At 39.1% G+C, this 25503-nt stretch overlaps 1 protein-coding gene and 1 long non-coding RNA gene across 5 annotated transcripts in view; one reads left to right on the top strand and one right to left on the bottom strand.

Annotated features, from left to right (window-relative positions):
* The window catches only part of LOC140453542 (cAMP-dependent protein kinase inhibitor alpha-like), a 111599-nt gene extending 93636 nt beyond the window's left edge, over nt 1–17963 (top strand). For all 4 annotated transcript variants that reach the window (XM_072548318.1, XM_072548316.1, XM_072548315.1 and 1 more), the window contains 2 exons: nt 4508–4677; nt 16050–17963. In XM_072548318.1, the coding sequence (XP_072404419.1) occupies nt 4533–4677; nt 16050–16132 (228 nt within the window). In that variant the 5' untranslated portion in view covers nt 4508–4532 and the 3' untranslated portion in view covers nt 16133–17963. The remainder of the gene's footprint in view (nt 1–4507; nt 4678–16049) is intronic.
* The window catches only part of LOC140453544 (uncharacterized), an 80647-nt gene that overhangs the window by 9693 nt on the left and 45451 nt on the right, over nt 1–25503 (bottom strand). The window lies entirely within an intron of this gene.

Here is a 25503-nt window from a genome sequence, read left to right on the forward strand (position 1 = left end):
ATACAAAACCTTTACATCACGGTCAGTTATGCCCACAAGACAACCCGCAGCCACTGCTCCCAGTCACATGCCACTCAAGACACAATGCAGTGTGGCCTGATCGTCTCCAGAAACCATGCAATGTAAATCATCCCTTAGTGGCCAAATCTGTTGTGAATCGTTTCTTAACCACCGGGAACAGTCAATTTTAATTGCAGTGTTCTTATTGATCCCTGAATGGGGGATAATAATGTAATTATTTTACTGTAACCAGGAAATGGCCATGCAAATAGCTCTGAATGGCAAGAGATGGAAATGTAAATTCCTTACATTCTATCTGTAAGATAGAGGCATCCCAACCTAGCCTCAGGTCATCCAATTTCCTGCTGGTCAGCAGAGCAAATTAACCCTTTAATGTTTCATAAGCACCTGGCTTGTGGGACATTAGAGGACCAGCAGTTAAAATTAGTAGAGGCCTACCCTTGGAAATGCTGAGTTGATGCCCTGAAATTAAAATGCATGCCTCCAGTGATACTTGAAGATGGAATACTCTACAGTATTTCAGCTAGTTATAAATTCAGTGCCACTAAACTTGGATTTTCAGCTATTAATGAAGAGACATTGTGCTCTGGATCTATATTCTCAAACATGGAAAAATCCCATCCTTCTTTGTACAAGTTTTTTTATAACACGAAGGTTGTGTTCTTGTGCAATCTCGTGCTATATAAAAATTGTGCAATAAAACTCTGTGTTAGCAATGCAATTGCATTATAGCCAACATTGTTTCTAAAGCATAAACTTTTAAAACATGTATCTTCATTTGTTAATCTCGTTATAGCCAATTCGTATTAACGAAACACACTAGCAGAACGACCTGTGCTGAAACTCTCCCTCTGTGCACATTTTAAATACTGCTGTTCACTGACCTCTAATGAGGGCTGCCTCCAGCATGATTCATTTGATCAGTTTCATTGGCGGCAACATAATCAGCTGGATGCAAATAAGACTGGCTGTTGCACTGGACAGATATAAAGAATATAGAAAAACATCAGGTTTAGGAGTGAAAATAGTGTGGAGGATTCACAGCCAGTTCTTATAATTTTCTGAAATATGACAAAGTGCATGAGATCAGCAAGGTAACAAAATGCAATCCACACATTAATTCACAAAAGCAAGTTACTTATGCAACAGTTACAGTATGGTCTATGTTATGACAGTATGAAGATCAGAAAAAATATATTTATAATAATCTCCTGTAACCTCCTAAACTACGCCCTTTTAAATCTCACTTAAGATTTGAAGTCCTATTTTTAAATGTTAAAGAATTCTTAAATGATGTGGTTCTGTTTGCCGAGCTGTGAATTTGTGTTGCAGACGTTTCGTCCCCGGTCTAGGTGACATCTCAGTGTTTGGGAGCCTCCTGTGAAGTGCTTCTGTGATACTACTAAGGATAGCTGGTCATGTTATTTCGCTACTAGCCACAAAATGACACGAGCAGCTATCCTTAGTAGCCACACACGCAGATGACAAGCAACATGAATTCGACTGGGACGACACTACTATTATAGGACAAGCCAAACAGAGAACAGCCAGGGAATTCCTAGAGGCATTGCACTCATCCACAGATTCAATCAATAAGCACATCAATCTGGACCCAATATACCGACCACTGCAACCAACAGCTGGAACTGACAACCGGAAGTGGCAGATTCAAACCACTACAAATGCCGGAGGAAAGATCACAGAAGCGCTTCACAGGAGGCTCCCAAGCACTGAGGATGTCACCTAGACAGGGGACGAAATGTCTGCAACACAAATTCCCAGCTCGGCAAACAGAACCACAACAACGAGCACCCAAACTACAGATCTTCTCTCAAACTTTGAATTCTTAAATGAGTGATGGTTTCAGGTGACCTGGAAATTAAAAGCACTTTCTTACCAGTGAATTTTCATCCAATAGTAATTCATGTCTTCGCTGATCCTTGGATATTCAGCAATTATATTACATGGACTGCACTGCCTTATTTGTAACACCCAGAGTTAAATTGGATCTACATCAATTAATAAATGTTACTGTACTTTGGTCGGCATGAACCAGTTTGAGCCAAAGGGCTTGTCTCTATGCTGTAGGATATCTATCTATTATATAGCAGTTATTATTTGCAACATTGTTAAAATTCTGACTCTACTATATAGAAGTATTTTAAGCATTTCAGTTTGGGAAACCCAACTTTACTACCTTTTAAATATTAATTCACTGCAACTGGTAGGTTCCATGAAGATTTAAAATAATTACTGAATGACTTGGGTGCGTCTAACTGGATGATTTGAAAATTATTAATTTTCAGAAGATTTCAGTGAATATTAAAACAACCATTATTACAAATCTATTTCTTAACACAGATTATAATTGCCTTGGATTTGCTGATAAAAGTTTAAAAAAATTAAAGCAACTTCACTCTTACATCTTCATTTATTACTGATGTTTGATTATGTTTTTTTAAAAAAATTAAACTAAGAATTTGCATTTATACAACATTTTTCACATCCCTGGCATGTCCTATAATGCTGAAGTACTTGTATAATTGTGTTGGAAGACTGATGTTCTGAACAGTTATTTCTTTATTTTTCTAACATTTCCACCCCCCAAAGAATCTGTACCTAGGTACCTTGCTGTCTAAGATGGTGCTGTAATTGGCAAGTTGAAAACTTTTCACTGTATTCAAGTGAGTCACTTGTGATGGGGACAAATCTAACAATGTCCCATGGTGAGATAAATGACAAAATAATCTACGTTACTCAAAATACACCACTCACAGGGAGAATGTTTCTAATCTTCACATTCAGTTCTGGGATATTTTCCCAGTTGAGGGCAAACTCGTTTAAAAGGCACCTTTTTTTAATTTTTTATTTCTTTAAATCATCATGTTCAAATGAGAAAGTGGCCTGCATTTTTTTTTGGAGAACCTGCATATGTTTTTAAATTTGATAATTGTTAATTTGGCTGAACAATGAGAGTTTATGCCTCCAAAAGTACAAGCTCTAAATCAGATGGTGTGAGCTTTTTAATAGGTACATTTGGAGTGCTGAAGAATCTACAGAAAATAGTTTAAAATAAAGACATTCTAGTTGAGATTTGTAGAGTGCGATTGATTATGTCTATTCATGTAGATTTTGGTCATAATGACCAGATGCATTTTTAATAAGCCTAGTAATCTCAATGGTTAACAACCACCCATGATTAATAGCTAAAGTAATTACATAATCTCTGCTGATCATTGCCAGACTAGTGTTTTCAAAACCTGGATTGAAGATAATTTACATTAGTGGCCTTTTTAAGTTATAAATGAAACTGTGGAGGTGATCTAACTTGTCTTTGAGATTAAAATTACCCAGTAAAAAATCTAATCTGTTTGCATTACAAACATATTAAGGTTAATCTTCAATAATATCAGTACCGTTCCCTTTCAACTTTAAAGGCCACAATTAGTGTCCTGATGGAAAGGACATCCACTAGTTACGCAGGGATCTATATTGCTTGTGTTGGGAATGGAGTGGTGTCACCTCCCCCAAGTACTCAAGAACAAGTTTCAGTATGATATTTGGGGTGATGTTGGGGTGCATAAGCTTTGCTGTATTCAGAGCTTTCAGCTGTTTCTGGATTATATGGAGTGAATCGAATTGACAGAAAGAAGTCTGTGATGTTGATGACTTCAAGGAGAGGTCAGGGTCGATTATTCAGTTGGTATTTCCGGCTGAAAATGGTTGAAAGTGATTCAGCATATTGTTATTTGCGCATGTGTTATGCTCTGCCATAATTGAAAATGGAAGTATTCTTGAAGCTGCCTCCTCCAGTTAGTTGTGTAAGTGTCCACCACCATTCATGGTTGGATGGAGGAGGACTGCACAACTTTGAATTGATCCATTTGTGGGATCACTTAACTCTGTCTATAACATGCTGCTTTCACTTTTTAAGAATGCCTTGAGATCCATGTGGTAGCTTTCTCTGGTTGGCAGTGTATTTTAAGGGTGTCTGGTACTGCTCGTTGCATGCTCTCACATTCCTTTCCGACATCCCGAGTTGATGGTAAAAGCAGAGAGACTGCCATGACATTCAGATTTATGTTGAATACAATTTTGCTGCTCATATTGAGATTGGGGATTCAATATGAAGTGGTTGCACTTGTTAACAGATGGTGCCTCTATATTCTGTGGCTGTTAAACATTTTAAGTCTGTGATTTGTGATTCAGTCCCCTGTTTTGGTTTGTATCTCTAGCTCCTGCATCTTTGGTTTCCTTTCCATACTACTTCCCTCTGTTCACTCTAGAATGGCACAGCTTTTAGCAAAGCTCTCTTAAAGCCCTCCATTTTACTAATTCTGTCTGTATTTTCACATGTATCCTAGAAGCTTATTTTGATGATTATCTTTGTCCCTGTTGTCTGAATTTTGTTTTTATGAAGCATTTTGGAATGTTTAAAGATACTGAAGACCAAGTTGTTGAAATGTTCAATACTCTATATTTTCAGGTGGTAAAAGCGAGATTTTGCTGCAATGACTGAGGTGGAACCTGTGCTGGACTTTGCTACGTCAGGACGGACAGGCCGAAGAAATGCTTTGCCTGACATCCTAGGCTCACCTGCTGGAGTCAGTCCATCGGAACTTCCCATGAAATTGGCAGAACTATCTATTAATGCAGGTATGATCTGTTTTGTTTCCATTTGTTTAGATGTGTCTTTTGAGAGGAATTAGTCATTAATATTCACAGAAGGCCATTTGACCATGCTCAGACTGGGCCCTTCTAAATTCGTGTACTGTTATTCCCCTGCTTTCCCTCTGTAACCTTGCACACTCCTCTTCAGTAAATCAGAAAATATTGAAAAATTGATTGCACATTAAGAACCTACACTGTGTCTACTGAAAAGTGAATGTCCTGGCTTAATTCCATTTTTCAGCATTTGATCCATATTCTTGGAGATTAAGGGACTTCACTTGTACCTTTTTTATAATCAGTTGAGAGTTTCTCACTCTACAACCATTTCATGTAGTGAGTTCCAGGTCCCTACCACATTCCTATATGAAAATGCTTTTCCTAATCTCCCACACAAATCCGAAAGCTCTGCTACTGCTGTTCATGCCCAGGTTCCACTGAATATCTTCATGCAGTTTACAACTTCCCTCATCACTATCGAACACATGGCCAATTTTTGTCATCTTCAAATTTCTGGACAAGGCATCCTATAGTTATATCCAAATTTTTAATATAACCACAACAAGCAGAGGAGTTAAAACTGAGCCCTATGAAAAGCTGATGGGAAACAGTTTTCCAGTTGTAAAAGCACTCAGTTACTTTTACTCTTGAATAAAGGGAAAGTACTGGAGATCTGAAACAAATGCAGAGAATTCAAAGTTTGTGAGAAGATTTGTAGCTCGGGTGCTCGTTGTTGCGGTTCTGTTCGCCGAGCTGGGAATTTGTGTTGCAGATGTTTCGTCCCCTGTCTAGGTGACATCCTCAGTGTTTGGGACCCTCCTGTGAAGTGCTTCTGTGATGTTTCCTCCAGCATTTATAGTGGTTTGTCTCTGCCACTTCCGGTTGTCAGTTCCAGCTGTCCGTTGCAGTGGTCGGTATATTGGGTCCAGGTCGATGTGCTTATTGATTGAATCTGTGGATGAGTGCCATGCCTCTAGGAATTCCCTGGCTGTTCTCTGTTTGGCTTGTCCTATAATAGTAGTGTTGTCCCAGTCGAATTTAATGTTGCTTGTCATCTGTGTGTGTGGCTACTAAGGATAGCTGGTCATGTCATTTTGTGGCTAGTTGGCGTTCATGGATGCAGTTCGTTTGCTGTCTTCCTGTTTGTCCTATGTAGTGTTTTGTGCAGTCCTTGCATGGGATTTTGTACACTACATTGGTTTTGCTCATGCTGGGTATCGGGTCCTTCGTTCTGGTGAGTTGTTGTCTGAGAGTGGCTGTTGGTTTGTGTGCTGTTATGAGTCCTAGTGGTCGCAGTAGTCTGGCTGTCAGTTCAGAAATGCTCTTGATGTATGATAGTGTGGCTAGTCCTTTGGGTTGCAGCATGTCCTTATTCATTGTCTTTCCCTTAGGCATCTGTTGATGAAATTGCGCGGGTATCCGTTTTTGGCGAATACATTGTAGAGGTGTTCTTCTTCTTTTTGTAGTTCTGGTGTGCTGCAGTGTGTTGTGGCCCTTTTTGAACAGTGTCTTGATGCAACTTCTTTTGTGTATGTTGGGGTGGTTGCTTTCGTAGTTCAGGACTTGGTCTGTGTGTGGCTTTCCTGTATACCTTTGTGGTGAATTCTCCGTTAGGTATTCTCTGAATGGGAGTTGGTTGTCCTTTTCTTCCTCTCTAGTGAATCGGATTCCTGTGAGTGTGGCGTTGATAATCCAGTGTGTGTTCTCTATTTCTGAGGACATGCCGCAAACCAAAGGACTAGCCACACTATCATACATCAAGAGCATTTCCAAACTGACAGCCAGACTACTACAACCACTAGGACTCATAACAGCACACAAACCAACAGCCACTCTCAGACAACAACTCACCAGAACGAAGGACCCGATACCCAGCATGAGCAAAACCAATGTAGTGTACAAAATCCCATGCAAGGACTGCACAAAACACTACATAGGACAAACAGGAAGATGGCTAACGATCCACATCCATGAACACCAACTAGCCACAAAATGACATGACCAGCTATCCTTAGTAGCCACACACGCAGATGACAAGCAACATGAATTCGACTGGGACAACATTACTATTATAGGACAAGCCAAACAGAGAACAGCCAGGGAATTCCTAGAGGCATGGCACTCATCCACAGATTCAATCAATAAGCATATCGACCTGGACCCAATATACCGACCACTGCAACGGACAGCTGGAACTGACAACCGGAAGTGGCAGAGACAAACCACTATAAATGCTGGAGGAAACATCACAGAAGCGCTTCACAGGAGGCTCCCAAACACTGAGGATGTCACCTAGACAAATTCCCAGCTCGGTGAACAGGACCACAACAAATGCAGAGAATGCTGGAGAAACTCAGGTCTGAAAGCATCAGTGGAGAAACAGACTTAATATTTTGAATCCAGTGTGACTTCTGTTCAGAAACAAAAAAAATGTCATTACGCTTTTGTTTTCTGCCAAATTTTGTACCTAGCTTGCTAAGGTCACTTGGATTTCATGGTTTTTAAAAATGTTTGGCCAGTACATCATGTGAAACATCATCAAAAGTCTTGCTAAATTCTGTGTATATCACCTCATCATCTGCATGATCCTCCTCAATCCTCCAAGTCAGATGCAACCTTCCTTGTTCTGTATCTGCATGATAAGGGAACTGATAGATCCCACTATGGTTCATAGTCATCATATCTGTAGCAAGTGTTGGTTGCACAAGAAACTCTGGTTCAGAACTGATGAGATGGAGTCTAAGTTTCGATCACTGCAACACATCAGGCAGGGGGGACAGTTACTTGGATGCTGGGTTTCAGGAGACAATCACACTGTGTTGGTTAAGTCCCTCAAATTTAGCCAGTGGTCAGTGACAGGAAGGGTGTGACTACAAGTGAAGCAGGCAGAGAGATCATGAATTTAGCATTTGGGGAAGCCTCCATTCTTGACATTGTTAAACAGCTATGAAGTATTTGGTCCTTGAGAAAGAGGACTATAGGGAGGATGGGAAAACTGACTAATGCACCATGGTATAGGAGGCCATTCAAGCCTGTGGGCAGGAGCAAAAAGAAAAGTGTTAGTGTTAGGGATACAGATAGTATCCTATGTAAGCAGGATTGAGAATCCCTCATGGTGTGTGGCCTTTGTAAGGAACATCTCGAACTAGCTTGAGAGGATATTGGAGGATGAGGATGTTACTGGTGTCTTCATGGCTGATAAGTCCGGGACAACGTAAAAACAGGAGAAATTGAGGACTGCAGATGCTGGAGATCAGAGTCGAGAGTGTGTTGCTGGGAAAGCCCAGCAGGTCAGGCAGCATCCTAGGAGCAAGAGAATTGACAATTCAGGCATAAGCCCTTCATAAGGGCTTTCCCAGCAACACGCTCTTGACATCAAAAAAGCAAAAGAAAAAGCATAAAATTTCTGGAAGATTAGTGGAAATCATGAGAATTGAGAGCCTTTAAAAATCAGTAACTAACAACTAACAAAGCATTTTTGGGGTGGAGGAAAGATTAAATATAATATCTAAAAGGTAAGAGAGAGGCAAGAGTGGACAATGGACCACTGGAAAATGAGGCTGGTGAAATGGCAATGGGGAACAAAGAAATGGCAGAGGAGCTGAATGGGACTTTTACATCAGTTTTCACGGTGGAAGATACCAGTAACATACCAGAATTTCAAGGGAGTTGGGGCAGAAGTGGGTGTACTGGCCATCGCTAAGGAGAAGGTACTAGGCAAGCTGATAAGTTTGAAGGTGGATGAATCACGCAGACCAGAGAGACTGCACTCCAGGGTTCTGAATGAGAAAGCTGAGGAAATTGTGGAGGCATTGATAGTGATCTTTCAGGAATTACTGCAGTCAGGGAAAGCCCCAGGAACTGGGAAAAAGAAACTAATGTAACACTTTTAAGAAGGGAGGGAGGCAGAAGACAGGAAATTATAGGCTGGTTGGCCTGAACTCAGTTATCTGTATGATTTTAGAGTGCAATAGAAGGATGAAATTGCAGAGTACTTGGAATTGCATGGTAAAATAGGGCTGAGTCAGTATGGCTTTGTCAAGGGGTGATCATGCCTGCCAAATCTGTTAGAGTTCTGAGGTAACCAACACGTTTGACAAAGGAGAGCCAGTGGGTGTGATCTATCTGGATGTTAAGTAGCCCTTTGACAAGGTGGCTGACAGGAGGCTGCCAAATAAGAAATTAGCCCATGATCTTGGGACAAGTTACTGCCGTGGAGAGAGAATTGTGTGTAGGAATAAAAGGGTCCTTTTTCAGGATGGGAGCCAGTGACTAATAATGTTCTACAGGCATCAGTATTGGGCTGCAGAGGACTTGGACAATAGGCAAAGAAGTGGCAAATAGAGTTGTGAGATTATCAACTTCAGTAGGAAGATTAGAGGTGTAAGCTATTTTTGAAATGAGCAAAGACTTTGGAAATCTGAAGCACACAGATTTAGGAGTCCCAGTTCAGAATTCTCTTAAGTTAACATACAGGTTCAATTGGCAGTTGGGAAGGTAAATGCAATGTTGGTATTCCTTTTGAAAGGGTTAGAATGCAAGAATATTCTGAGGCTGTATAAGGTTCTGGTCAGACTGCATTTGGAATATGCTGAGAAGTTTTGGGCCTCTTATCTAAATAAGCATGTGCGAGCTTTGGTGGGGTCCACAGGAGGTTTATAAGTATTATTCGACAAATCTTTCATTTCTGAGATAAGGACCAATTGAGGACTCTGGGTCTGTACTCGCTAGAGTTTAAAAGGATGAGAGGGGAATCTCATTAATATTTGCAGAATATAAAAGACCTGGATAGAGTGGACGTAGAGGACTGTTAGGACAGATTAGGAGTGGAGCGGAGGCTACCCCCCAGAGTTCTAAAGGGTTGTCCCTACAGTGAGGTTAGAGAGAATTTCTTCAGCCAGTGGACAGTGAATCTGTGGGACTTATTGACTGAGAAGGCTGTGGAGGCCAAATCATTGAATATCTTTAAGACAGCTATAGATAGATTCCTAATTAGTATGAGGATCATGGGATCCAGGAGAAAGCAGGAGAATTGGATTGAGAAGCACATTATGCATGATTGAATGATGGAGCAGACCTGTTGGACTGAATGGTCTATTTCTGCTCTTTTTTTTCTTATGTTCCTGTGATCTTAACAAATCCATGCTGACTCTCCTTGGTTACTGGATGCCTAGAATTCTAAATTATAGTTTATCTTGTGTCTCAGAATTGATTCCAGTACTTTTCCAATGACAAAAATTGGACTGACTAATTGTTCAGTCTCTTCCTTGACCACTCTTTAAATAGTCCTTCAAGCTTTCAGCATTGCACCCCAGTGAGGATTGGAAAACTAGGGTCATTGTGTCCATTTCCTCTCTGGCTTTTTCTAACAGCCTGGGATACATTTTATCTAGATCTGGTGGCTTATCTACTTTTTAAAGATGCTAATCTTTAATATTTCTCATTCTCTGTTTATCACATTTCATCATTCACAGACTTCATCAACTGCAACGCTGGCATCATCATTTTTTTTGAAGGCTGAAGCATATTTTGAACAGAAATACCCACATCTACTGACTCTACATGTTGGTCTTTTATGAGCCCTACTCTTTTCTTTGCATTAAGAACAAGAGAAAAGCTTTGATTTTACTTAGCAATATTCATTCATGCCCTTTCTTTACCACCTTAAATATCTTATTGATTTCACCCCTGTATTTTCTCCACATTCAACTTGCTGCAGTATTGAGTTCTTGACATTTGGCATCAGCTTTCCTTTTCTTCCTTAATTCGCCTTGTATGCTCCTTGGTATCTAGGGAGTTTCACAGGCCACTGCACTCCATTGCAAGGAGCAGCAAACTGCTAGCTTGCATAAATTGTTTTCCTTTTTATGACATCAAACTTCCATTTTTAAAAATAAGGCATTTTTCATTAGCTATAGTGCACCCTGCTGATTGTGAAATGGTATTACTACCTTTTTACAGTATTCGATTTTCTTTCCCCTATCTCTCCTGGTTGTATTGACGTGTACGGCGTTGTTCTGACAATGAAACACAGTCTAAGCAAATCAACTCAATTTCCTTACATTTGCAACACCCTAAATAAAACACTCTGACTCTCAATATTGCTCTAATGGCTCCCAATCAGATTTTTAAAAATAACCCGTACCAGATTTTCTGCATAACGGATACCAGATACCAAGTTTATAGTTTAAACAAAAGCATTAACAATTTATTAATAATGCAGTAACAGAGCAAAGTTAAACCACAAGGTAATTTCATTAGTGTCAATGATTTAACTCCAATCTTTATTGATTCTAGTCACTCCCATTTCTCAAAGACATAGAGACAAATGGGGGTCTAGATTAGAGTGGTGCTGTAAAAGCACAGCAGTTCAGGCAGCATCCGAGGAGCAGTAAAATCGATGTTTCGGGCAAAAGCCCTTCATCAGGAAACGTCGATTTTACTGCTCCTCGGATGTTGCCTGAACTGCTGTGCTTTTACAGCACCACTCTAATCTAGACTCTGGTTTCCAGCATCTGCAGTCATTGTTTTTATCTAGACAAACACACATGGTTAAGGGATAAATCAAAAGACAAAATGAGATGTAACTGGCTGGTGCATTTGAACAGACTGCACAATCCATAACATTATAGGCATGTGGGATTGTCTCTTGTTTGGTTTCTGAAAACACAACTGCATGCAATTAGCTGCAATTAGGTTCCGAGGAATATTCACTTAATACTTAACTCCAGATTCTATTCTCCAAACCTAACAGGAAGGATGGAGGCCAACCAGACAGCAATCAAACATCCATCCTTTCATAGGCACAATCCTTCTGATTTAAATACAATTCAAAACAAGTTGGAACACTTGGTTTCTGTTTGTTAGACTGGTCCTCTCCCTATGAGGATATGGTTAACATTCAATGTCTGCTTGAGTGTAATGTAAGTCTGCAACTGAAAGGTCTAGAGTATTCTTTGAACAAGAATCAACCTGCAGCTGACTTCCAAGTCTGGTGTCATAAATAAATATCAGTTTGTTTTAAAGTTCACCTTCAACTCCTCAGATCCAAACCAGAATTGAAAAATCAGTGAGAGTTCTAACAGTGCAGAATACATGTCCTCTGATCAGCTGGCTATTCTTCACGAAAGCAAAATACTACCTATCCTGAACATCTGAAACAAACACTGTGGGAGAATCTCTGGAGAGAAAAACAGAATTAATTATTCAAATACTGTATGATTCTTCTTCGGAACGCTCTTAATTCTGAAGAAGTCATATAAAACTCTCTATGTCACATCTGTTTTTCTCTCTCCACAAATGCTGGTAGATCTGCTAAGTTTCTCCAGCATTCTGTTTATTTCAACAATCGTTCACAAAGGAGTTAAGGTGGCCTCTTGATAGATTCCATTTCTGTCCACTGCAGAGAATTTTACTTGCAGCCTGCAGGAGTCACTGCATAGTTGTCTGGACTGGCTACCAATGTGAATTTTTGCCCACCCTTCATCAATTGCCTTTTCTAAACCGCTGCCCTGAGCAGCTAATCTGATAGCTTACCACAGTTTTTGATACAGAGTACAGTAATTTATATACAACACATTTTAATGTCATTTTGCATGCTATTGATTATCTTTCTTTAAAACAAATGTCTTATGTGCAGTTTCATAGTGTGAAAAGATTAGTTCTGTTTTTTAAAAATATGTTGCTTTTGTGTAGTGATAGCAATCTGAAAATGCAATCACGTGCCATTTTTCAAAATTTATCCACACCTCACCATGTTTTCATTATGGTTCTCTATCCCCACTTGACTCTTTACTATTTTTGTTTGCCTTTGCGACTATTCCTAATAGCATAGTCCATAATTCTACATTCATATAGGCATAGAGATGTACAGCATTGAAGTAGACCCTTTGATCCAACCCGTCCATGCCGACTAGATATCCCAACCCAATCTAGTTCCACCTGCCAGCACCCGGCCCATATCCATCCAAACCCTTGCTATTCATATACACATCCAAATGCCTTTTAAATGTTGCAATTGTACCAACCTCCTCCACTTCCTCTGGCAGCTCATTCCATACACGTACCACCCTCTGCGTGAAAAATTTGCCTCTTAGGACCCTTTTATATGTTTCTCCCCTCATCCTAAACCTATGCCCTCTAATTCTGCACTCCCCACCCCAGGGAAAAGACTTTGTCTATTTATCCTATCCATGCCCCTCATAATTTTGTAAACCTCTATAAGGTCACCTCTCAACCTCTGCTCCAGGGAAAACAGCCCCAGCCTGTTCAGCCCTTCCCTATAACTCAAATCCTCTAACCCTGGCAACATTCTTGTCAATCTTTTCTGAACCCTTTCAAGTTTCACAACATCTTTCCGATAGGAAGGAGACCAGAATTGCACGCAATATTCCAACAGTGGCCTAACCAATGTCCTGTACAGCCGCAACATGACCTCCCAACTCCTGTACTCAATACTCTGACCAAGAAAGGAAAGCATACCAAACGCCTTCTTCACTATTCTATCTCCCTGCGACTCCACTTTCAAGGAGCTATGAACCTGCACTCCAAGATCTCTTTGTTCAGCACTCTCTAGGACCTTATCATTAAGTGTATAAGTCCTGCTAAGATTTGCTTTCCCAAAATGCCGCACCTCGCATTTATCTGAATTAAACTCCATCTGCTACTTCTCAGCCCATTGGCCCATCTGATCAAGATCCTGTTGTAATCTGTTCGTTGCTGTCCACTACACCTCCAATTTTCATGTCATCTGCAAACTTACTAACTGTACCTCTTATGCTCGCATCCAAATCATTTATATAAATGACACAATGTAGAGGACCCAGCACAGATCCTTGTGGCACTCCACTGGTCACAGGCCTCCAGTCTGAAAAACAATCCTCCACCACCACCCTCTGTCTTCTACCTTTGCGCCAGTTCTGTATCCAAATTGCCTTCTGGTAACTTTCTACATTATAAAAACTATTTTCTGCTGGAATGAGCTGCCAGAGGAAGTGGTGGCAGCTGGTACAATTGCAACATTTAAAAAGCATTTGGCTGGGTGTATGAATAGGAAGGGTTTGGAGGGATATGGGCCGGGTGCTGGCAGGTGGGACTAGATTGGGTTGGGATGTCTGGTCAGCGTGGATGAGTTAGACTGAAGGGGGTGTTTCCATACTGTACATCTCTATGACTCTATGATTCACAGTGAATCATAATCTACCGTGAATAATTATATAGCATATTGAAACTAATCACAGTATATGTACATGTACACAGTGGGAAGAAACTGTCTTGTTGTAGCACGGCCCATGGCAATCAATTTCAAATAAATTATCTGGATAAATAGTGAATACCCTGCATATGAATGTATTTATTGAATTAAATTAACTTTTTAATTCAAATTTTTACATTCTTAACTGTGACTCTGCATGTATTGAGAAATCTAGCAAGAATAATGAAATAGGATTTTAAAACTTAATATCAGGAATTTCTTTCTAAATGTCAAATCACTGACATTAATACCCCTTCTATTTTTTTTTCTTTGAAAACTGCTCTTAGAGTTCACCAAAATGTTGCTTCTACAGGTCTGTACCATTGGCAATTGATATACAAACGCAAGTACCATCAAATTATTCCAGTTGGCCTTTTTAATTGTTTCCTTTGCTTGAATTGCAAGACAGCATTCCTGAAGATTCAGTAAGTAATGGCAAATTATACTGGGTCAAAAAGCCAGACATAGCTGAGGCTGATGTCAACTAGGGTTTCTAGTAACTCTATGCTGTTTTATGCTGAAAGGTGTAATATTTACATGTGGTTTCAATAGCTGGCTAACACGTGTTGCCTAGGCTATCAGAATTGCCAGCTGGATACAAAATTGGCTTGACAGAAGGGAACAGAAGGTGGTGGTGGTGGATTCTTATTTGGACTGGAAGCCTGTGACCAGTGATGTTCCGCAGGGATCCGTGCTGTGTACACTATTGTTTGTCATTTTACATAAACAATTTTGATGAGAATTTGGAAAGCAAGGTTGGCAAATTTGCGAATGACATCAAAATTGGTGGTGTAGCGGACAGTGAAGAAGGTTGCCTAAGATGACAAAGGGATCTTGATCAATTGGGACAATGATGAGTGACAGGTGGAGTTTAATTTGGATAAATGTGAGGTATTGAATTTTGGTACAAGTAACAAGGGCTGGACTTGCACAGTTAATGGAAAGGACCTGTGTAGTGTTATCGAACAGAGAGACCTAGGAGTTCAGGAATATTGTTCTTTAAAAGTGGCATCGCAGGTACACAGGTTGGTTAAGAAGGCTTTTAGCATATGCTGGCCTTCGTTGCTGAGACCATTGAGTATAGGAATTTGAAGGTCATGTTGAAGTTGTGCAGGACGTTGCTGAGGTTACTTTTGGAGTACTATGTACAGTTCTCGTTGCTCTGCTATGGGAAGGATGTTATTAAATTGGAGAGGGTGCATAAACATTTTACCAGGATGTTGCCAGGACTAGAGGGTTTGAGTTATAAGGAGATACTTGATAGGCTAGGATTTTTTCGTTGGCTGGTCGGGGGCTGATCTTTATGGAGGTTTGTAAAATCATACGGGGCATAGAGAAAGTGAATACCCAAGGTCTTTTCCCTTGGGTAGGGAAGTCAAAAACTAGACTGCATGATTTTAAGGTGAGAGGAGAAAGCTTTAAAAGGGGCCTGAGGGGCAGTGTTTTCAGAGGATGGTTCATACATAGAATGAACTGCCAGAGGAAGTGGTACATGCAGGTACAGTTACATTATCTAAAAGACATTTGGATAGGTAAAAGAATAAAAGGTTGAGAGAGATATGGGCCAAATGCAGGCAAATGGTGGTAGTTTGGTTTTGAAAACTTGACCGGCATGGATGAGTTGGACTGAAGAGTCTGTTGCCATGCTGTATAATTCTAGGATTTGTAATTGCTGTGTGTGGTGTACTAATCTACATCCAGTGCCTGTGCAGTATTGGATTAGAGCAAGTCTTTACCTCAAAAAAAAAAGCATGGGGAAAACTGAAGTGGGAATGTCTTTTAAAAATAATGAGGCATCACAAAAGCTACAGACTGGGAATAAGAGGTAGAAATGTAGAAACACTATATTTAATATCTTGGCCATCTTCAGATTTGGGTAGCTAAATGTGTTTCACCATCACTGACAAATTAGAAAATGTACTTTATTTGATAAACGATACTGAGATTTGATTTGATGGTATTGGTGTATCATCTAAGAATATGAGACAAACATGGAAATTAAGTCGTGGCAGTTTCTACAGAAATGTTATCATTCGTTGTCTTATACAGGTGTCAACAATAAAGGAGTTTTAAAAATTAACATCCTATTGTTTTATTTTTCATGAAGGAGGAGGAGAAGGAAGTCAGACACCATCAACAGAAGTGCCACCTGAATCAACAGAAACTCCAGAGCTAAAAGATGCATCATAACATGTTGAGGAAAGACATTTATAATACAGACTGTGTCAGTAAAGCTTTAAATCAAATGACCTGAAAGTCATCAGGGTTCCTTGATTCTGTCACGTTCACCTCAGTTTGCAAGGTCAAAACAGAAGACAAGGTGTGGAGAAAATTTACTGAACAAAATAAGATAAATCGCCATTGTGACTTGGAAAAGAAGCCTGGAAAACTTTAATATCAAATTCTGAAGATAATCTCCCAAGTTTAACATTGAATGAACTATCACATGGATTGAGATCTCAGTGGTGATAGAAATGACTGTTTCACAGTTAATTGCCAGCAATCCCTCACTGTGACTGCTGATGTAAACCATTATAATCTATCAATGCAGTGAAGATACATAGCAGAAGTATTGATTATTTGTATAGGAATCTGTTTTAGAATCACTAAATCCCAATTTATGGACTTTTCTAGCTTAAGTCACTAAACACATTTTAAAAGTCTGCATCTTACTCGGTAAACATTTTGTCTTTATTCTTAATACAGTCCATTTTGTATGCTTGTGCGCAAGTTGACTTCAAATATTTGAGTTCAATTTTTAAGCAGCTTTGAGCAAGGATTTAATTGGGTCAAAATTGTGTTATTTGTATGAAATTTGTATAATTCAAAGAACTGCAACCTGTTTTGAAACCACTGCTTGAATTTTAACTCTGTTTTTGGTTATTCGTATTTTGCTTGTCAGTTGAATGTTGCAGTTTATACAGGCCTCCATTCCCATGGTCTGTTGTTAACTGATATATCATTAACACACCGTACCTTTTAATCAACTCTACTTCCTTCTATCAATAATTAAAAATATCTTTCAACCCAGTATTTGAGGAAAAATAATAAGTCATAGAGCTCCTAACATTGTGGAAATGTCAGCAGTGGAATCTAGGATCAAAATTGAGACATTATAAAACCATTTAATCACATGAGTTGTAGTTACTAGGAGTGAAATACATAAAGTAGGCTCAGTTTCTGAATCAAGGGGAATGTATTTTGTTTGTGGTGAGAGTTACTTGTTTTTTTTTCTAATATAGTAAATTGCATATGTGTGTACTGCTCCAACAGTGAGATTGTTCATAGCTGTGGGAACATAGGTTAGTTTTTTTCATAACCTAGCATTTCACAGCTCTGAACCTGGTAAAGAACTATTCTGAATCAGTGGGTGGCATTTTCACAAAGTGAACTGAAACATGCTAGAATGTTAACCTTTTTCAGATTTCAAGGTTTCAAACTGCAAGGTTTTCAGATTTTTCTGTCAAAGCATGCTGGAGCGTGAAATAATGTCATGACCGTCAGCTGCACATACTGTGTGGTTTTCACAAACTGGTTTGCAGTGATGGAATTTTATGGGAGCATCCCAAATGGGTATATCTAAAGGTTCTGGATATGTCATAATAGACTTCATCCCTTGAAAATATCCAATTGTTAAAAGTTCTTTGTTTTGATGCTCTGACCCAAGTGGAGTAATGCCTTAAGAGGTTGAACCTCCGATGCATTACAATTTAATTGTAGGCTGCAGATATAATATCCTATAAAAGGTGGGCTTGGATAAGAACTAACTATAGCCTAAGTACAAGGTAATTTGTCATATTGAACTATGTAGCCACTGCACTTTTCAATCTCATATCTTGCACATTGTCAGTTGGATAAGTTTGTGCCTATAATAACAGGAGCAGATAGTTTAGAATAGAACAACCTGTGTTAAGTACTGTTGGTGCTTTTATCTTCTGTCCAGTATCTTGTGTATGAACGATTATATACTGTACAAATTGTAAATTAATCTCTAAATTGCATATAACTTCATATGAAATCCCTTAGGTGTCCTGTGGTATGTTGCATAAAATGCCAATTTGTAAAGTTTTGTCTGCAGAAGTGAGTGGGTGTGAATGGTTAAATGGCAAAATACATCCATATGTTTTTAAAAATCCTGGAATGTCTCAAATTAAAATAACCATAAATTGCAATACGTATTCCACTAATAAGTGTTTCTAACCAATTACAGTACAAATACAAAAGGGGAAAGGTGATTATTTTTCTGAACATTTACATTTACCATTGTTGAATACTGCTGAAAAGTGATACATATTGCTGAAGCTTTTTGTCTGACATTTCATTAGGTCAAAATGCATAAAGGCCAAATTTCAAGTATGTTTAATAATTTATAAATTGGGAAACAAAAGGTACTCATAAGGTTGAGTCAGATTGATTTGAGATAGTCATAGACAAAGTAATGACCAACTATTGACTTGCCCAAAACTGCAGAAATTCAAAAAAGGCGCATGCCTGGAAAATATTCTTGTTTTCAGAGAACGAGCCTGTGTATATGAATATATTGATTTCAGCAAATGTAAATGACCTACAACATTAGCTTGACTGGTTTGCTGGTCCAGCTAGTAGTACACTTGGGATGTTTCTGCAACAAGTTTTGGTTCTTGGAGTTTGGACTGGTTGATTACAAACTGTACTCAGCCTCATATGAACAACTAAAGAAACATCTTTATTATGCAATCAGCCATTTACTGGGATGTACAGTCATGTACATGGTATTGCATCAGCACTGAAGTTTATACATGACCGGGGTCAATCATGTGGTTAGGCAGAACATTATTTTGGACTAAAACAGCCATCCTATTAGTGGAAAATGCCTCCCCTATAGCCATTGTTAAGGTGATGCAAGGTATGTTTGTTGGAAACAACATATATTCAAAACACGACCTGTTTCTCTCAAACAAAAATATGTCAAGCCTTGAATCTTTTTTGCATTACCAGGGAGCTTAGGGGAAACCTATAATTCCTTGTAGCTTTCTTGATGAAAACATCTTGTGTAATCTGAGTCCACTTGTGAACCAATCAACACCATTTTCACCTTCAGTATAAACAGTCATTGTTTGAAATTTGGCATTCTTGTTTGTCCAGCTGAAAATGTCAAGTTAAATTTTCAGCAACCTGTTCCTCTTTTCAGCAATATTCAAGTTCTATATTAGAAAACAACTTCATTCTCCTTGGTGAGAGTTTTGGGTATGGAGTAATGTAAACCAAATCCCTTTATTATCATTTCACTATTAAATATCAACTCTTTAAAATTCTTAAAACAATTTGTCAAAATATTATCCAAGGTAATATCCTAATATCAACATTAATGTTTTATATTAATTAATTTGTCAATTATGTGATAATTTACCATTCTATAAACATTTTGTTCAAAATTTAAGAAGATTTTGTAAAAATTCACTGACTTTGGAACATCTGCTGTTCCACTACAAAATTTTCCAGCATCAAAATGGTAGAGGCTTCCAGCTGAAAATTTGCCAGGTTGTTCCTGGTTGCTTCAGATAATGCACTTAGCCGAAAACGTCGTACTGCAACATTATCCTTTTTAATGAAAGTGGTTTGAAAGTAATTAAGTGCAGCAAATACTTTGAAGGAATATCAGGATTTTACTGCATGATACTGGACTTTTCATGAGAACATTTGGGATCAGACATCAGGCAATTATTTGACTTTAAAATATTGTAGCCCAACATCTAATTCTGCATTCTCAATCTGTCTCCCTGTTTAGAAATAAAAGGTTACTATTACCCCAAATATCTTCATTCTCTACTAAAGGGCACTGATTTTTTTTTCTTTTGCTTATTTCCGATCAGTGAGCTTTTTAAAACAGTTAACACTGTACAACTGAAGAGGAAAGGTGAGTGCAAAAATGTCACGTAAACACAAGTTGGTGAATGGCAAATTTAGAAGGAACATCAGAGATTTTCATGGACACTGCTCAACATGTGTGAGAATTGAAAGTACAGAAGTAGCAACTGAAACTCTGCAATCATGTGATTACTGCAGTGGCGAGGGGTTAACATTTAATTATGGATGACATAAGATAGACTGAATAGCCTTCATATGCCTAACCACAAACTAATAGAATGTGACAGGCAGGTCAGACAGCATCTGAGAAGCAGGAGAGTTGATGTTTCAGGCATATGCCCTTCTTCATTCTTGAAGGACTTGTGTCCGAATCGTTGACTCTCCTGCTCCTCCAATGCTGCCTGACATGCTGTGCTTTTCCAGCGCCAATCGTTTCGACTCTGACGCTCCAGTATCTGCAGTCCTCACTTTCTCTCCGACTAATGGACTCCTGCAAAACTTATACTGGTCTGCTTGTATGTTACAAATATTTTAAACTGTTTATGTTCATACCATTTGCTCCTGTGAGGGTGGATGTCAGCAATATCATTTTGTTCAAAGTTTAAATGTAAAATTTTGTAAAGATTCACTATGTCTTTTTGGAAATCTGCTGTTGCATTGCAAAATTGTCTAGCATCAAAATGGTGATGAACATTTGCCAGATTTTTCAGCTAAATGCAGCCAGAAACACTTTGTAATACGACAATACCATCCTTTTTAATGAAAATTATTCTAAAGCAATTGAGTGCGGCAAATACTTTGAAGGAATCAAGGGCTGTTACTGTGTGATCTAGGACTTTTAGTGAGAATGTGCTGATAGAGATCAGAAGTCAATAAATTATTTGGGGTTACAATGTTGTGGTCCAACATCTAGTTCTGTTCTGAATCTGTCAACATCCTGGGGTTTACTATTGATCAGCCTTATAAATACTGTGCGAGAGCAGGTTAGAGACAGGGAACTTTGTGGTGGGTATCTCACGTCTTAACTCTTAAGAGCCTGTCTACCATCTCCAAGACATACGTCCAGCGTGTAATAGAATATGATGTCTTCCAACATATCCTACAGGTTTAATTATCATATCTCTATGAATGGTAAATTGGTGGAATAGATCTTAATCGTTACTGAAAATTTACTGAAAGCAAGATGTGAAAATCTGTTTTTTATTTTTGAAGATGGATAATGCCTCCTGCCAGCTTACTGCAAAGGTGATAAAGATGAAAATTTAAATCTTTGTACAGTTGCTGGAGTTAAAGATGCAATCAACATTTTGAATCATAATGTTTTTATAAAAAATTAGATATCCTTACTACTTATTGTGTAGCCCTGCCTGAAAATTCCAGCTTGTACTATCAGATATACAGCAAGGTGCATTTCTACTTATCGATCAGCTCTGGTGTTTAACCTCACTGTCTCTGAATTCCCTGGAATTCCTTCCCTTACACTAGCCATACTACTTGGTTTCTATACTGACTCTAGTACGGGGTTGTAATTATAAGACTATGATAGTAATTCCAGTTTTAAAACAAAGTGAACAAAGGAATTTACAGAATATAATTATCTTTGCAGAACAGAGACTGAATTATGTTTACAGTTTTGCATAACCTCTCACCTAACCTCATTTCACCAAAGGCTATACTTGATTTTGCTGCCTTCTGCACAATGACATGAGAAAATGTTTAAAACCACACATCACCAGCTTATAGTCCGACAGGTTTATTTGGAAGCACTAGCTTTTGGAGCATTGCTCCTTCAGATGGTTGTAGAGAGTAAGACCATAAAAGAGAGAATTTATAGCGAAAGATTACAGGGTCATGTAACTGAAGTGATATATTGAACAAATCTGGATTGTTGAAGTCTTTCATCTTTCAGAATCGATTGCAGGTTTTCATTCATTCATATGTAAATCTCAGAACTACTTTTTAAGTAACCTCCTTGCGCTAACAAAAGGTGACATCTCAGCTTAGACAATGCATTAAAAGTGTGAGGTTAGTCTGTTTGTCTATCCTAATCTTGGAGTCAGACTGATTCTATTTCTAAAGTGGCAATTACAAAATATTACATGGCTTGACTACCTGCAGACTGAGCAAAAGAGAATGCACCTGCCAATATAATTCTATATACACACACACACAAAATGGGTGGATTTGTGTGTGAGTGCGCATATGAGTACGTGTTAGTGTGAGTGAGAGCTTGATAAAACATAGGTGTAGGGGTGATGGAATATAAACCTGTGAGAGGATGTGTGCATGGGTGAGATTGTGGGAACCCCTCTTGATATGTTGAAGGCATCTTTGAAACCCATTGTACAGGGGACCCCCTAGCCTCTGGCATGACACTACAGCTATCTTACAGAAACTCAGCACCCATGGACAAGTCAAACCAGGAAATTTCCTCATCCCAATCAACATTTCAGCACTCTACACTAGCATCACCCATGATAACAACATCACTGCAATAGCCCCTGTACTCAATTCCAACAATTGCCAATCTCTGAGTACCATCTGACAACTCATCTGCTTCATCCTTGACCACAACATTTTCACCTTTGACAACCAGTTCTTCATTCAGACACATGGAACAGCCATGGGGATGAAATTTGCATCCCAATATGCAAACATTTTCATGCACAAGCTCGACTTCTTTGCTGCACAGGAACTCCATTCAACACCATACACCAGATGTACTGGCGATATTTTCTTCCTCCGGACCCATGGCGAGGAGTCACTGAAATAAATAGAAGGTGACGTCAGCGAGCTTCATTCCACCATCAAACTTATCATAGAATACTCTTCAGTGTCTGTCTCATTCTTGGCCACGTGCATCTCCAATTTGGATGGGTACCTCAGTACCCAACCGCAAACCCACAGAGAACCTAACAATGCTTACACTTTTCTAGCTTCCACCCTAAACATTAAAAACAGCCATCCCTTACAGATAAGCCCTATGCATACACAGGATGTATTCAGATGAGGAGGAATGTGACAGACACCTGAAGATGCTCATGGATGCCCTCGTAAGAACAGGGTATGATGCTCAACTCGTTAATCACCAGTTCTGACATGCCACAGTGAGAAACTACAGTGACCTCAGGAGACAGACTTGAGTTGCAACTGATAGGGTACCCATTGTTGTCCAGTATTTTTCGTGAACCGAAAGTTTATGCTACGTTCTTCACAGCCTGCAACACATCATCAATGAGCTGAACACCTCACCACGACTTTCCCTTTGCCTCCACTTCTCACCTTTAAACAACAGCCAAACATTAAACAGACCATTGTTCACAGCAAACTGCCCAGCCTTCAGGACAACATCAACCACAACACTGTACAACCGTGTCATGTCAACTACTGCAAGGCGTGTCAGAGTGTCAACACGGATACTACCATTACATGTGGGGACAGCACCCATCATGTACGCAGCAGGTAATCGTGAGTCAGCCAACATTGCAGGCAAGGATGTGCTGAGGCATGGTACTTGGCAAGAGCAAGCAGGCGCTATGACAACAGATCAATGGACACCAGACAAGGGTGTTTCCTCCCAGTTGGGAAACACTTCAACGGTCAGGGACATTCATTTTCTGATCTTTGGGTGACCATCCTCTAAGGTGCACTTTGGGATGGGCAACAACGCAGAGTGGCCAAGCAGAGGCTGATAGCCAAAGAGGATACCCATGAAGATGGACTCAACTGGAACCTTGGGTTCATGTCACACTACAGGTAACCCCACTATATTATACACTCATGTATATGCACACACACACACTCTTTTACATTCTCTCACTCTCCCGCAGACCCTCCCTCTTACACGAACACACACTCAGGCTTATACTCCATCATACCCACGTATACAGTTTACCAAGCTTGCACATATGCAAACACACTCACTCTCACGTGCACTGACACTCGCATGCAAACACACATGCTCACTCGCACGCTCTCTCTCTCACACACACGCACACTCACAGTCTATGGGGTGAGTTTGTATCTGCAGATATGTTCTATTTTGCTCAAAAAATGCACAATCTGAAGGCAGTCAATGAATGTAATATCTTGTAAATTCCACTTTGGAAATAGAACTAGTCTGACTCAAGATTGGGATACACACAGACTAACCTCACACCTTTAATGCATTGTCTGAGCTGAGATGTCACCTTTTGTTATAAAACCGTAAGTTATCTCGAAGGTGACTTAAAAGTAGTCCTGGGATTTGCATATTAATAAACCAAGACCTGCAACCCATTCTAAAAGATGAAAGGCTTAACAATCCAGGTTTGTTCATTATATCATTTCAGTTGCATGACACCGTAATCTTTTTGCTGTAAACTCTATCTTATGGTCTTATTCTCCACAACCACCTAATGAAAGGGCAGCGCTCCGAAAGCTAGTACTTCTAAATAAACTTGTTGGACTATAACCTGGTGTTGTGTGATTTTTTAATTTTATCCACTCCAGTCCAACACTGACTCCTCCACATCATGAGAAAACTGTTTACAGCAATAACTATTTGGGTAGTTTCCACCCCTAATAGAGGTTTGTTTACGATCAAACTATTTGATCTGTCTTTCAAGTGGAATTAGGGTAGCCTTTGGAGACCATTGGCAATTGGGAAAGGAGTAAGTGTATTTGTAATATTGTAATATTCCCTGCCCCCTCCCCTCACCAACACCACCACCTCTGCCTAAAAGTCTGATATTGCCTTTGAATGACATTATCAGCAAAAACGTTGAATCTTGATTCTTGAATCTGCTTCACAATTCTTCTTCTCCATAGGCTCTCTATTTTTATGGTTTTGGTGACCTCTGCTGGTGAAATTATTGCTAAATATTCTGATCAAGTTACAGTGCTTGTGTTTAAAAGAATTTTTTTGAAGTTTGGCAACAACACAGATAGTTCTCCTATAACGCGGTAATTGCGTTCCTATGCGACACCATGTTATAGAAAATCGTTCAATACAAATGATGACGCCTATGGAAAAAACAGGATTGGGGCGAATCACCAAAGAAATTTGTAAAACTCAAAACAAAAATAGTAGTTATGCTAACACAAATGGCAGCATAGTGTAAGTAAATCTTTTAATCATTTACTCTATTACTTCATTAAAATATAAAACTTTAACACAAATCACTGACTACAGCACTGTACCTTTCGTGAAGCTCTTCACCAGAAAGGACAATAGCCAACTGACATAAAGTCCAGTCCTCCTCAAGATTCTCCCCCAGTTTGAAATAAAATTCCTTCTAAATGTAGGCTACAATTCCCAGTTTCAAGCTAACTTCCAAAGCTGGCAGAGCTGACTGCATTTGTGTTATAGCTGATTGCACTTAATTTGAATTTTGCTGAGGTGGGTTTTGCTATTCAGCTAGTGCCAGGGATGGAATCGCGTAAAAGCGAAATGGAGTTAGTTTTATATTTAAATAAAGAGTTCAAAATTCACAAATCACGCTAAATAAACGTACATTATAGGAGAACTATATATATGTATAAGCGGTTACTTTTATTGTCTGTTTTTCTAATTTTGTTTCTCATGACTTTTTTATTGTTTGTGCAAATTGAATTATGAATGGCATTCTATAAAGTAGCTCTCAATTATACTTTAAAATACATACATTCAATTGTTGAGGGTTGGGGCAGCAATAAAAAGGGGTATTTCAGTTTGCTAAGTGAATGAAGTTTCT

The sequence above is a fragment of the Chiloscyllium punctatum genome, chromosome 27 (genome assembly GCF_047496795.1).
Source record: "Chiloscyllium punctatum isolate Juve2018m chromosome 27, sChiPun1.3, whole genome shotgun sequence".
Taxonomy (NCBI): Eukaryota; Metazoa; Chordata; class Chondrichthyes; order Orectolobiformes; family Hemiscylliidae; genus Chiloscyllium; species Chiloscyllium punctatum.